At 39.0% G+C, this 14,315-nt stretch overlaps 1 protein-coding gene across 1 annotated transcript in view; it reads left to right on the top strand.

Annotated features, from left to right (window-relative positions):
- MSH3 (mutS homolog 3) overlaps positions 1–14,315 on the top strand; it is a 111,516-nt gene that overhangs the window by 28,930 nt on the left and 68,271 nt on the right. The window contains exons 9-10 of the mRNA XM_084305216.1: positions 8,422–8,534; positions 9,871–9,985. Of these exons, the coding sequence (XP_084161342.1) occupies positions 8,422–8,534; positions 9,871–9,985 (228 nt within the window). The remainder of the gene's footprint in view (positions 1–8,421; positions 8,535–9,870; positions 9,986–14,315) is intronic.

Raw genomic sequence — 14,315 nt, 5'->3', positions numbered from 1 at the left:
AGGATTTATGTTTTTGACAGTTCTTGGCAGGTAGAGCTGTGGTAGAAGTGTGGGAGGTTAGTTTAAAATGATTTATAACAGATACATGGACGGACTCTGTCACCATCTCCATTATTTCTTATGTAATTGCTGGAAATAGTGTTTCATAAGCAGATGATGACTTCCATTCAGCTTCACATTTATGCTCTCTAATCTGTGCTAGTCAAATATGCTTTTATCCATAACCTGGGCAAATGCGCAGATCATAATTCAGCTGCACTCCCCAGAATTGTTGCAAATTCTCCGTATCTGGCATGTTCCACAATATTCAGCACTGATTTGGGTGAAGAAGTGTCTTTAATCCTGTGGAGAAGTTTTAGCTTGAATTTGAGATTCATTCTAGAAACACATTGTCTTGTAGTCATCTGCTTTTAATTCTTGATTATTTTAACAGTGTTACCTTTCCTTTCTTGGACAAACTGCTAAATGTTTTGCATATGTGTGTATAGGTTTCAGATAATTTTGAATGTTTTGAAGGTCAGTGGTACATAATAAATATATTAAACTAGTAATGCCTTAGAGATTTTGCTGGTTCAGACACAGCATAAGGGAAGAGAGATCAGTATAATGTGTGGGAAACTCTGTTAAACATTGAACTGACTTTGCTCAAATTGGATTTGGGCCATTACATTTTGCTGCTAGCGTAAATATGTCTTTGAATAAGTCATATTCTACCAAGTTTTCCTCCATCAGCTTGATCCTAGAATGAGGTTGTAATGCTGAGTTTAATGACAATAGGCAGCGATTTGACACAAGAACAGCAGTTATGACTTTGCTGCAAGATCTGGTAGGTGGGAAGTATTTCCAAAAAGATAGGAAGAGAAACAAAGAAAAGTGACTTGGGACAAGGTGATGGTCCAAAATTCACCATACACGTTTGTATTAGCTTCAAAACTCATTTTATGTTAAGGTCATTCTGTTGTCTTTTCCTTTGGTCTGCCTGTCCAGAATGCTTTGGCATCTGTTAGTTGTAGTTGCTCTCTTCCTGGTGTTTGATTTATTGCTGATGTTACAGAGCACTTGATGTTTTCTTAATTATATAAGGAAAGGTTGTTATACTAACAGAATATGTGATGCAGAGCTCAGGTTTTCTGCTTCTGTTGTCTGGTGGTGTAGTCGTTCTCCGTCAGGTCCCTTTTGGTGCAAAAAGAAAAAGAAAAGCTTACAATTTTGGGGGAGTTCTGACAGTCAGTTATTACTGCGTTACAGGATAATTTAAAGTAGTATTAATTGGTTGCTGTAGATTTTCTGGGTCAAGTATGAAATTACACTAAGATTCAACAGTGTTTAGAGGTAGGGCATCATATTTGTAAAAGCAAACATTTCAGAATTAATTATACTTGGCTCCTGGGGGGGAAATATATCAGAAACAGATTAGAATGATGATATAAATTCCTGGATCGCATTTCTGGTTTCTTTTCCAAACATTTGCACGGATGGGACTCTTCATTTTGACCCTGAGGTTGCTTCTCGAAGTTAAATCTCTTTTCCCGAAGCACTGCTTGTGCCGTGCTTCTCAGAGAACAGCAGATATCTGCATGTTTCCAGTACAGGTCACGTCCTTGAAAACTTTGGCACTTGTCTCCTCGTAGTGGTCTCAGTGAAGGGCAGCTGTAAGTAAAAGCTGTTGTGCTTTTTGTGCTGCAGCATTAGCAGGTACGTGTGCCATCATCCCGTGCTGCTCTTTGTGGGGTGTAGCTCCTGCAGCTGTGGCCGATCCATCCTTTTAAAATTCATTTTGGGCTTGCCCTTACACCCTGCTCCTCGTTTCTGTCAGCTCCTTTGTTACTGCAGTGCCAGAGGCTCGTACGGCCCTGTGAAGCGACCTGATGTTGGCAATGGCCCTGTTTGGGAGGAGGATGGACGACACGACCTGCGGAGGTGCCCCAGTCGGGGCAGTGGGATGCTCAGCTCAGCTCTGCTTGCTGCGGGTGCTGCTGGCACCCAGCGTTAGGAGAACTTATGGGCAGGAGGGGCAGGCAGCAGGTGAGAGGCCCTGAGGGATGAGTGTTCCTGCTGACCAACTGCACACAACGAAACTACTTTTCTGGCCCCAGGGAGGATTGAAGAGCGCTGTGGTACAAGCCTGAGACAACAGCCGGTGCTCTCAAAGCTTGCTGCTGGCAAGCTGGTGCCTCAGAAATAGTGATCAGAGGGAGCTGTTGTGGTCCCTTCACTCACCGTATTTTCACTTCCCTGTTGCTGTGCCGGTTAGCTGGGCTAAGCCAGCAAAAATCTGTTTTTCAGTTTTGTTTTGTTTCTTTGATCCCCACCCTCCCCCATGCGTTTCAAGGCATCTGGGATTTGTTGAACTGTTCCCTGACAGAAAGGCACCACAACACAATCATCTTTCTGAAAGAAACGTGTGCAAGTGCTGCTGCTGGAAACTTCCAACCTTAAATTTGTATAACTGATGTCAGAAAATTCAGAGCAGAAATAGTCGCAGACCACTTAAACAGGGCGACAAAATGTGCCCTGCTGTGAGGGACTTGCTGCTGTGCAGAAAAGAGAGAGGCAAGCCACAGGGGTCATCCCAAGCTACCACGAGCAATTGATTGGATGTGTCTTCACGTCCTCCTTGCTCACACTTTGATTCAGACAGAGGCATTTTCCATAGTGGGGTGTGATTGTAAGAATATTATTTTGTTAGCGTTAGCGTAGTATGGCAGGTAGTAGGCAGGGTGTTACTATAGTTTGGTTTTGTTTTGTCATTGTGTTGATGTTGCATTGTATTTTTTTAACCTATTTGAAGTCCTGGAAGTAGAGAGATTTTGTTTTGCTGGTTGGCACGATCATGAATGGAGGATCTGTGGTGCCAGTGGTGACTCTGGGGACAAACCTGCACAGCTGTTTCACGAAGCTGTGTCACCATCAGGCGTGCAGGTGATGGTAAGTTCAACAAGCATGTGGCAGAGGAATCCCGTGTGCTCAGTCCCCTGTTGAGACCACACCTGGGTGCACTACATCCTCCCAGTGTCATGTGCTACATAACACCTCTAAAATGCAGAGGGGAATATTGCTGGTAGCACGGAGAAGATGCCTTGCTGACTGCGAACAGCAGTTCTGTAAGCTGATACACAACTGCAGAAGGGACTGAAGATCACTTCGAGTAGTGCTAGTCATGGGGTATGAGCTGCTGTCTGTTGTCGTTTTGCAAGTAAACAATATATGCTTTGGGTGTTTAATGAACAGAACTCGTACTACGTTAGAAGTTAGAACTTCTTCATGCTCGTTCCCCGTTTTACTTGTGCATGTGTTGTTTATTCGCAGCTACACATGTTGGAGAGAACTCACATTTGTTAGGTAATTTTTCCAGCATGCCAGATTGTTTTGAGTTGAAGTCTAGTTTTCTAACATTCTGTTCAGTCACGTCAGCTTCACAGCAGTGGCAAGTTAACTGGGGTTGTCCTTGTTTCCTTGTCCAAGTGATAACTGGAGTACTGAATGCTACCGTGTGCAGCATCGAGCTCCGCAGAGCTTTGCAGAACACATTCGTCTATTTTGACAGTGAATCCCTGGTACCACACTGAGTATCGTTCTCCAGCCAGTTTTGTGCTCAGTCTGTAGTAAGGGCTTTCATGTAAATCAGGTTTATGAAAAATCGAAATCAGTTATGAGAATGTCATGTGCAATGCTATAAATTAACCTCGCTGTAATCAGCCTTGTAGGAAATTGTATGCTTCTTGTCTCTCTGCAGAACCTGTTCCTCTACTGTTGAAGGAAATTAAATTGATTTGATGGGATTTTTGCTTCTCCTTTATAAATCCACCCTGGCTCTTATTAATCTTCCCTTCTTTCCCAGCAGTTCTTGATCTTTTCTATTGGCTTCCAAAACAAGTCTAGTGCATGTCATTCCATTCTTCAGATAGGCAGATGGAAGGAGCCTGGAAAAGATTTGTCTCGTGTCTATGTTGTAGATGTAGTAACTGCTGGAGCTCAACGGTGTTTGTGCTTTGTCTTGTAGTGCCTAGTTTCGTTCTTACAGAAGGCACAGAGTATCACAGAGTACCTATGGAAAGTGGTCTTTGCTTTTCTGATACTCTGCATCTTTGCCTCTGTACTCAACATCTTTGACAGTGCCTGTCTCCAAGTTCCTAAAGCTAAAAGAAACTTTCCTGGAGCTTTTTGGATCCAGGTGCTTTGTTTGGAGATGCTCTGGGGGTTCTGCTCATCTGTAGTTTTGCTAAGGTGACTAGAAGGGAATCAAGACACACACATTAACAAGTGTTGATAATTTGTTGGATTGCAAAAGGTAATCAAGGAGTTTTCCCCAAGTTTGTCTATACGTGTATATATAAATTATATAAGTATGTATTACTGTGTATGTATATGTGTGTATATAATATATATATATGTATTAAAGTGTGTCATTGTTGGTTCCAGGCTTTTCAGCAGCTCCTAGCATTGTAATGGCTTTGGGACAGGATGTTTGAAAAACTGGAGGTTTGTGGGGTGAAGTGTACGTACATATAGTGGGATGAAGTGTATGGATAACATGCACATGATAATTATTGTTTGGTTATTACAGGCATCAGTGGTTTATATCATTTTGAGACTGGCAGATGCTCAGAGGAGGTGTCTGTGCTGCCAATCTCCTTGCAGCAGCATTGTCTCCATCTCTGGTATCTGAAGGTTGTTGAGAGCAAATGTGGGAAAGTGCTTTACTGTGGCAGGAGAAAAAAAGCTGTGCTTCTAAAAACGTGTGCAGTCAGTGCCAAAAGAACAGCTGCTTGGAAATGTCATTGAGACTTTGCCAGAGAAGCTACTGGAGCTTCATGCCAGGTTTCACCAAAAAAGGAAGGATGATTGTTCTCCAGCTCTCACAGATCAGTTCAAAGCTACAGCCCCTGAGCTAGAAACAAATTGTATGACAGAGGCAACACAGTGATGAAAAATAGAAGGAATATCATTTCTGCTAAGCACGTTAATAGGAAAAAGTCATTTTGTGTACTTGGATGTTTGAGAGGATTAATGCTTTCAGGTTACCTTGCTCTGCTGTGCAGTGTAGGCATTTCTTCCCGACGGTAACATGCTGGTGATCCCAGCAGAGTGGATTGTGAGAACTGCAGAGAAAACAGCAGCTTTTAAAGTGTATAGGAACATTTAAATAACAGTTATTTGTGCTTAATAAATCTGTGCTTAGCGTCAGTAACAAAAATATGTTACTAAATTTTAGGAGCAGAGATCTGCCTTCTGAAATTCTGTATCATTTATGAACGTGTGTTATGACATGCAGGTATACAAAAAGTGCTGGGTGCCTGCATCCCAGCAGTTAAATACCCCTGAAGTGGAACTGACAGGGCAGGGTGGTAGTTGGAAGGTAAAACTCTGCAATTACTTACTTTTCTTTAGGAAGGCTTCCTGAGCTTTAAGAAAACTTAGTTTTGACGTCTTTGTTTTTGAAGAAGTCTTTACATACTTTTTGCATATTTAGTTTTGAATTGTACAGCAGTAATGAAGTGACTCCTGTTTTATTCAGCATGCTGTTGAGAGCTCTGGTCTTTATATACAAGCTCATCCTTACAATATAAATATATATATATATATATATATACACATTTTAAATATCTTGATCCAGATTCTGTACATTAGTTTTGTTTAAGCTGTTCATCATTTTTCCAGCTTCTGCCATTCCTTCAGTCTTCCTCTTAAGATTGTTTTTTCCCCAGATTGAGCGATCTCTTAGTGGTCTCTTTAGTGACTAGCTCCACCAGTGTCATGAGAACATGAGGCTTGTTTCTTTTAAGAAGTGCTAGAAAAGCTATCAATAAAATACTGTATTAGTTTTACAGCACTTCATTGTCAATGCTCTGACAAGAATGATGTTTACAAAAGTTGATGGCAAATTGACTTCTGATGTAAATAGGCATTGGTAGCTGGAGAGATAAAGCATCAACATAAGCATCAACATATCATTCTGGCTATAATCAAGAAAATGGCCTGTGGGTGGGCATGTGGCTAAGTAAAGGACAGACATGAAAACCTTCTGCAGCAAATTTTGTTTTGATACGTGTTGATAAAAATTCAGAGTTCTCCATATGTAGAATAGGATTCTAAATCTTCAATTTTTTGGACATTGTCAAGAATATCATATGTATACTTCTAGATAGACAAGATATCAAATATTTGTTTGGCAATACTTGCATCTGGAATAGAAACACTAAAATATGTGTAAGTCTTTAGAAATCACTGAATGGTCTAGTTTTAAAAAGTTTAATGCTTAACAGGTGTTCTTGCAAAATACTGTAGTGAGTTTATTTGCTCTTTTATAAGCAAAGTGGATGGATGTGTTAGAGCAGATTGGTCGTGAAGGCTGGAGCAGGTGAAAGATGCAAGGAAGAAAACAGCAGATTGCTACCAGAGGTTGAGAAACATGGACTAATTGTCTTTTATGTAAATCCATTTGCTTTTAAAATGTTTGCATGTTCTGAACAGGGTTGGAGCAGAGGAGAATCCCAGTGGGTCTGAAGAGTGAAAACTTAATTGGATCAGTCAACTAAAACTAAGGCACTTGAAATAAGGAAGGGATCATCTAGGATGTGCTGAGAAAAACCTAAGGCTGCTAGTTTGACATGTGTTATAGGAAAATAACTTTCATGTTTAAGAATTGAGCCTCAGAGATGTATTGATCTTTTCAGAAGAGAATATGTAATGCCGATTTTTTTTAAATATGTGTGCGTGAAGTTGAAAAGCACTGCAAGAGGGGTATTGATTTATTTCCTTCCTATAACACCTACACATCCCTCTCATTGGCATAATTCCAATGTGCTAGGAGTACTTGGTTAATTCATGTCCCATGGTAATATGAGACTTGTGCTTGGATACTTTGAGTAGGTTTTATATACACCTTTTGCTGGCAGCTTTATACCAGTTGCTTCTTCAGTGCTCAGTCTGGGGATATATAATTATACTCAAAGGTTGCAGGGTTTCTTTTGTATTTTTGTTGTTGTTGTTGTTAGTTTTTGTTTGTTTTTGACCATCACAAATATTAGATGCTGTGTTACTAGCTGTAAAAATTCAGCTAATATTATGGCATCCAGTTTTAATTTCAGCGAGCAGTTTGTAAGAATAAGCAGTGTAGAAAAGTTGTGTCTCATAAATGTTGCACACACACTTTTCTTGGACTCAGGTGTTGGCATCTCAGATCTCTTGAGCCAGGTACCGAGCAGCTTGGATCTCACGTATGGTGCAATGAATTAAGGTTCTTCCACTGCCTTAATAAGTAGGCTGTGGAAGCAGGGATCACAAGAAATAGGCTAGATGAATTTCTTACGGGTTGCAAAACTGAATGGAGTCCTCTGCAGGTGTAGTTCTCAATTATTTGCTGTCTGCATGGAAGGATTCATTGAGTAGAGCTCATTTGGCTCAGTGGTGGAACAGTAAGTTTCCTACATTTGTAGATCCTGTTAAGCTGGGAGGAACTGCAGGCATTTTGGGAGGACTAAATTGTTATTTTTAACTCCTTGACAGGCCGGGTGAGTAGCATGACAGAACTGTGGTAATTTCTGTAGTGTAAGATGCTGAATGTTTGCAGCAATGATGACTTTGCAAATATGGGGAAGTGGACAGAATGCAAACGAACAGTTTTGCAGAAAAGCAAGCTTAACAGACTTCAAGCTGGACAGCAGTCATAAATGTCATGCTAGAAAAAATGAAATTGTACCAAAGCTGAAGTGCTTTTTGTTGATCCTTTTTCTCAGCTTTGTGCTGAGGAATATGCCAAGTCAGAATTTTGTGTCCATCTTTGGAAGACTTCAAAGATACCAATCAAAAGTAGTGGAGCAAAAGAACAACCGTGGGATGCTGAGAGGCCTAGCATATGTTCTCTGCAAAAAGATTGAACGAAATCGAGTCCTTTAGCACAAGGAAGAGAAGAGTCTTAGATAGTTAGGGAATGAAGCAGAGGAATACTTCTGCTGCGTATAAGGGAAAGTGCAGTAGGTTAATATTGCAGCAAATTGCACAGCAGTGAAGAAAGCCTTTAAAGATAAAGCATAATTAAATATGGTAAAAGATTACATATGAGAATGGCTTAATTGTTTTACCATCATAGGACTTCAAGAACAGATAAAGTAAAAACTTGTTATAACTGATGAGAATATATTTACCTTTTTAAGATAACCTTTTTAATTCTCTTTTGGGCAAGTTTGCTGTTGCTGTCTTGTTGTTGTTTGTTTTTCTTTTGCAGTGGAAAAAGGAAGTTTTAAAACAAAAATAAATCTCAAAATGTTCTCAATCCACCTGAGTAGCTAATCTCATCATTTCTCTACCCATTCTCTTCCTGATATTGGAAAAAGGAAAGAAAGTCCAGCTTTGTAACCTACATTTGTCCTTTTTGAAAGGAGCAGAAATGTTGAAAGTCAATCTATATTTTGTTTGCAGGTTACGAGATGACAGAATTAGGATAGAAAGAATGGGGAACCACCATTTCGAATATACACATGCTTTCCAACTAATTACAGATTTTTATGCAAAAGAAGTGCCTGATATTACAGGTATGTAATTCAGAATGTCTTTGAAGCATGCATCCCATTAGCTTTTACATAGAGGATGAATACGTGTGGGTGCATCACAGACTTCATGGGCTTGTCTACATCTGGTTTATTTAAATGTCCCTGCCTTGATCCTCCTATATTAAGGATGAATCTTTGTTGCTCCAGACTTTCTCACTGGTCTCAAAGGCCTGGAATTCTGCAAGGCAAATCTTACTAGCAAAGACCAAGGCCAAAAAGGCATTGAGTTCCTCAGCTTTCTTCCACGTCCTTTGTCACCAGATCCACTTGCCCATTCAGTAGCAGGCCTGTATTTTCCCTTGTCTTACTTCTGCTGCTGATGTACTTGTAGAAGCTCTTGTTGCACTTCATGTATCTTTCCAGTTTCAATCTCAGGTAGGCTCTGGCTTTCCGAAACTGCAAGCTTGAACAGTGTCTCTGTATTCCTCCTGGGTCACCTGTCCCTGCTTCCACCTTTCATTTTCTTACCTTTTATGTTTTTGTCTGGAGCATCTTGTTCATCCATACAGGCCTCCTGCTACTCTTTGCTTCATTTTCTGCACACTGGGACCAATTCTGAGCTTGGAGGAAGTGATCCTTGAAAACAAATGTTATTTACATACAAGTGAATGCAGGGCTAGCATCTCTTTTCTCATGTCTTGAAGAAGTGTGTTTAGACAGATATAAATTCACACATACATTGCAAGTGAGGGAAATGATGCATCTGAAATGTTTCTTTAAGTTCTTGTATGTGTTGACACTAAGAACAGAAGAACAGCTTTAAAAATGTCTCTGACAAACCTTCGTTTAAAAAATAAATCCTTTTATATTGAGATATCATGGAGTGAATTTTACTGTTGCATCTGGAACAGGCACTGCGGTAAAGCACTGTCTAGAGACACTGTGATACAAATAGCTGTCTTACCAAGATGGAACCTTATTTGCAAACTTGCTGAGGCAGATAAATCATCAGTACACGTGCCAAGGCCTTTTTATTCCTTTTAACTTGTGCAGATGTTGCCTACAATATTTCAAGATTTCAGAATTCAGTACTTAGTATGTATATTTAGAAATATCTTATGCCGACAGCTACTCATTTTTGTGAGGAAAAACCTGTGGAGTTGAATGTTTTGAATTTCGTAGTATGTTTGCATTATTGCAATTTTGGGAACCATAAATATTATTTTGGAACCACTTTGTGTTGATCTGTAGATAACATAGAACACTATACACATAATAAAGATTTTTATTAGATTAAATATTGAAAAATAGATTATACTTTTTCTAAAATGCATTCATGGAAAACAGTAATTTAACATGGAAATTTTTCTTTTTTTAGGTCCTCAAAAACTATCTGTAATACTAAGCTTGGATAAGCCTGTTATTTGTGCTCTGGCAGCAGTAATTGCATACCTCAAGGAATTTAATTTAGAAAAGATGCTTTACAATCCAAGGTAAGTTACCTTTTATAAATTTCCAATTCAAAGCACCAATACCAGGGATATCTTGCAACTTTTAACAGACAACTCCCTTTCAATGAAGTGAGTCCACCTGGAGTGATAAACATCATCTTTATAAAATTTAAGCTCTTAATCAGAACTGAAGGAATCAAGTGATTTTGTTTTTCCAAGTGGTGTTTCAAGAAGTTCTATATGAAGTATGTTCTTATAGACATTACTATCGTTAATGTAAATGAGCAGCTACTGCAGCCAAGTGTTATTAAAGATGAACAAGGTGCAAAAATTGTAGATACTAGGAGGTAAACTGTGCAGTTTGTCAATAAATACCAGCTATCATATCTCAAGCTCAGTTTTACTCTATGAACCAAGGCTTTTTTTGGCAGCTTTTTATGAACTTTCAGTGCCGTAATTTAGTTTTGTAAGATGCTGTTTTATTTTGCCATGGAGGTGTGTAAATCATGTTCCCTCGTTTTAACTTTGGAAGCAGATATAAATGCTAACATTGCAATGTTTAGACAGTACTCAGCAGATCTGTTTAAGTTGGTGAATCCAGTTAACAAGCAAAAAGAAAACAGACAGACAGCACATCCTGGCTCTCTGAAAAATCCCTTGAGTTGGCTTACTGGTATCTAGGAGTAGGGAACCAGTCTTGCAAAAACTTTTTCATAGATCTTTACTATTTGTGCAAGGTTACTAGAAAAACACACAGCCGTGAAAATAAACTTACCTTCCCTTAGGTAGTAACAGCTTGTAGATTTATTAGGTATGCTCAAGTGAGTACTGAAAATTATAATAATATACAGGTGGAATCAAAAGAAAATGAAACGATATTGCCACTCAAGCATCTTTTTGTCCTTTTTTTTTTTTTTTTTTTTTTTTAATAGAAGTATGAAAGGTTGATATCCAATTTGGCTTAGGTTTGAAAATATCATCAAGGCTTAATAAAGGCTTCATGAAAACAGCTTTCTCTGTCATGGATCCTGTTCAAAATATTCTCTTGGCTGTCTCAGTATGCCTTTGTCCTGTAAGTAGCTAGTATTTAAATAAGTAAGCCTGGCTGCAAACTAGGAACTTAGAAATACTTTTTGTTGTCTGTAGCTCATTCACATGTTGCATGATATTCTTAGAATTTCAAGCTGCATTTTGAAGGGTTCCCTACATTATCTTTTTTATTTTAAAATACAATTGCATTAAAAAATGACTGCAGGTATCAGTTTTAAACAATTTTCAAATAATTTCTATAATACTTGAAAATTAAATATAACTGGGCATTCTGGATTTTGGAATGGATTTTCTTCCCTAAGTTGCATTTCTGCTCTTCCCCTCTACAAGTACCATTAAAATGTAAACAGAAACTTTTCTGGGCTTGTAGGTCTAATGAGAAGGCAATTCCTCTGGTGTCTTCTAAGCTTTCTCCCCTGCTTCATCCCCCAAGAAGCACTGTAACCTGTGGTGTCCTAGCACTGTGGTGTTGCTCCCACTCATCTGATGCAATGAACTGTTTGACATCTTGGTAATATGCTATGAGGAAATAAAATACGTTCTTCAAGATAACAGTGTTCCTGTGCTCAGGAGCTTGAATTCTACTGTATTTATTTTTAATGCTTTTGCTGCTTGGACTACCCAATACTGACTTCTGCTTGATGTTTTTAGTGTGTCACATTTATTGAAATGAGCCAAATATCTTCACATATAGTGAAGTCAGCCAAATGTTGAGCCAGGCTCAACTTAAATACTTTTCTAATGTCAGTGAAATATATAAATGCTGAAAAGGGAGAGGCTTTAAAACATAGGGTGTCAAGTTTGTGGATTTTCTGTGATTCTGCAGGAAACAGAAGAGAAATAATTTCATTGTACTGTCAAGCGACTTAAAATTCCTAGGAGAATTCAGGTCAGTGAGCATATACTGATGAGTCAGTGAGCATGAAGTCAGAGCTGTGAGATAGTTTTCAGTTTATTGATGTGACACAGATCTGGATGAAAAATACTTATTTGATAGGAAGAATGACAAAAAAAAATTCTTTACACATTTGTACCTTCTTCTGATAAACACCCTAACGCTCTTCTCCCAGTTGAACAGAATTCCATCTGAAACTAATAGTATGATTCCTGAAATATCATGTAAATGATGAGGGATCTTCATTACTGGGGGGAAATTAATTCTGGTTTAATATTCAGGAGAAGATACGAAATACAGTTATAAGTTCATAAACAAAACGGTATTTTTATTTTTTAAAGAAAAGTGTTTGTGCCACTGTGGGACCCTACGATTTGGCTAGGCTGCGCTGGAACTGCTACATCAAATAAAAGTAGATCGAACAATGAATGAGATAAGCTTTTTTACTGGTATGTTCTAATAACTCTGCCCGCTGAGACGCTGTTACTGGAGAGGTTTTCAAGGACAGCTGAGTAACCAGTTTTGCTTGAAAAATCATCATTTGCATAGCATTTGCTGGGAAATGTGTCTCAGTGCATTGTTGTTTAATGTTCATGCTTTCCAGCATATTGGAAACGGAAGAGAGAGACTGTAATTCTTAGTGTTTGACCAGTGATAGATTAGCTTAAGGAAGTTGGGGAATTGTGGAGAAAACAGCTGTGTTCAGAAGGCAGAGAGTAGCTTTGGGATTGAAGAACTATCAGCAGTGAAGGTAGAAGACAGAGACAGAAGTCAAAAAGAGACAAGCCAGAGACAGAAGCTAATGTGACTATGAGGAAGGTGAAGAAAAGGAAGGAAAGGTGATGAAAAGGAAGGCGTTGAAAGACTTCAACAAGAGGGTAGATGATTTTACTTTATTATAGGAGTGGAAAGGAGTTTGTGCGATGAAATTGAGAGAAGTCAAACTGTAAGTGCACTCAGCTTAAAATGGTGGTCTTCCTTGAATTTTCAGGGGAGATGTCAGTGAAATTGAAGAAATGGTGTGTATATGGGTTCCACATTTCTTGTGTGGTAATTCCAAAAATAATCACGTATACGAGACAACGCATGGGATTATTCCCAAACTCACAATGTGTAAGACTCTGAGAAAGGAGTACTGAAAAGACTTTGTGGTGTTTCAGGGTTAGTTCAGGAGCACGAGGGACTGGAAAAGGAAAAGCCTGTTTTTCAGAGTATCACCCCAAGGAGATACTCTTTATGCGTTATCTCTGGAGATCACAGAAGGGTGGCAGCTCTCTGGAAGTTTGGAGCTTGTATGAATGCTGAGGCTGCATGCAAGGAAAGTGGTCTGAGAGCAAACAGCCACCTGGGGAGAGCAAGGCTGCAGGCCCACCCCTTGGGGTGAGTTCTGTGGAGAAAAAGACTAATTGAGGCTAAAAATGATGGAGGTTATTTTTATCTGTCCTGCTCCTTCCAGCTTCTCTCATTTCTGTACTTGTACTATGTTTTGTATTTCTAAGTTTTGTTTTGTGTTTGTTTGTTCATTTTATTTTGTTAACTGTTTTAGTTGGGAATTTGTGGACTGCTGTTACATCAGGGAATCAGATCAGAAATTCTAGCCCCGCAGCAGTATTCACTAACAAGTTTAAAAGTCTAGTTAATTAAATAGAGAACATAATCTGGGTTTGAGGTCCTTCATGACTTAGACTGGTAAACGTCTTTCATACTCAAAGCAAATGGCTTTACTCCTTGAAGCTGAACAAGAATTCCTACAGTTCTCGTTCAAATGCATAGGTTTATTCGCTCACAGAAGTTTTGAAGACATTGATTCTAGAGGTCTGTAAAAGGTAATTGAGCAAAGAAAATCTGCTGCTTAGTAGGCTTTCAAAACAGTGTCTTGGAGATTTGCTGTGAAGTTATTGGAGATTTGCAAAATTAAAGTAGTTGAAAACTAATGCGTCGAACGACACACATTCACCTAGGCTGTGTTGCTTAGCATGAAATTATATATAATGTCTTCTGTGGCAAGAATAATGAGTAAAGCATAGAAAGTTCCCTTTTCTGTAAGATTCTCAGGATGCAGGATGACCAAGAAGATAAAATTTCACAGGTAACACACAAACCTCAAAAGTCTGCGGATGTAGTTTACTGTTCTAAAGCAATCATAGTAACCCTTTAATACTCACTGTTAAGTGAGGTTCTACTCTGAAAAACTGTTCTCTGAATAGCAACCTCTTTCTAATAAGCATTCCCTAAAAGTCATATAAATCCTACAAGAAGCTTCCATTTCTGTTTGTTTCCTCTTTTTCATTTTTCTCATCCCAGGCAGCATAATCCTACTTTGGCCTGCTCTTCAGTAGTGGGATAACCAGCTATTTCCATCACTAGTGCTTTGTGCAGTTCAAGTACATCAGGTAGCTGCAAGTCTGTTCTTTGAAACTCAGGTCA

Source organism: Netta rufina, assembly GCF_964035555.1.
Source record: "Netta rufina genome assembly, chromosome: Z".
Classification (NCBI taxonomy): Eukaryota; Metazoa; Chordata; class Aves; order Anseriformes; family Anatidae; genus Netta; species Netta rufina.
This window is presented reverse-complemented; position numbering and strand designations above follow the sequence as displayed.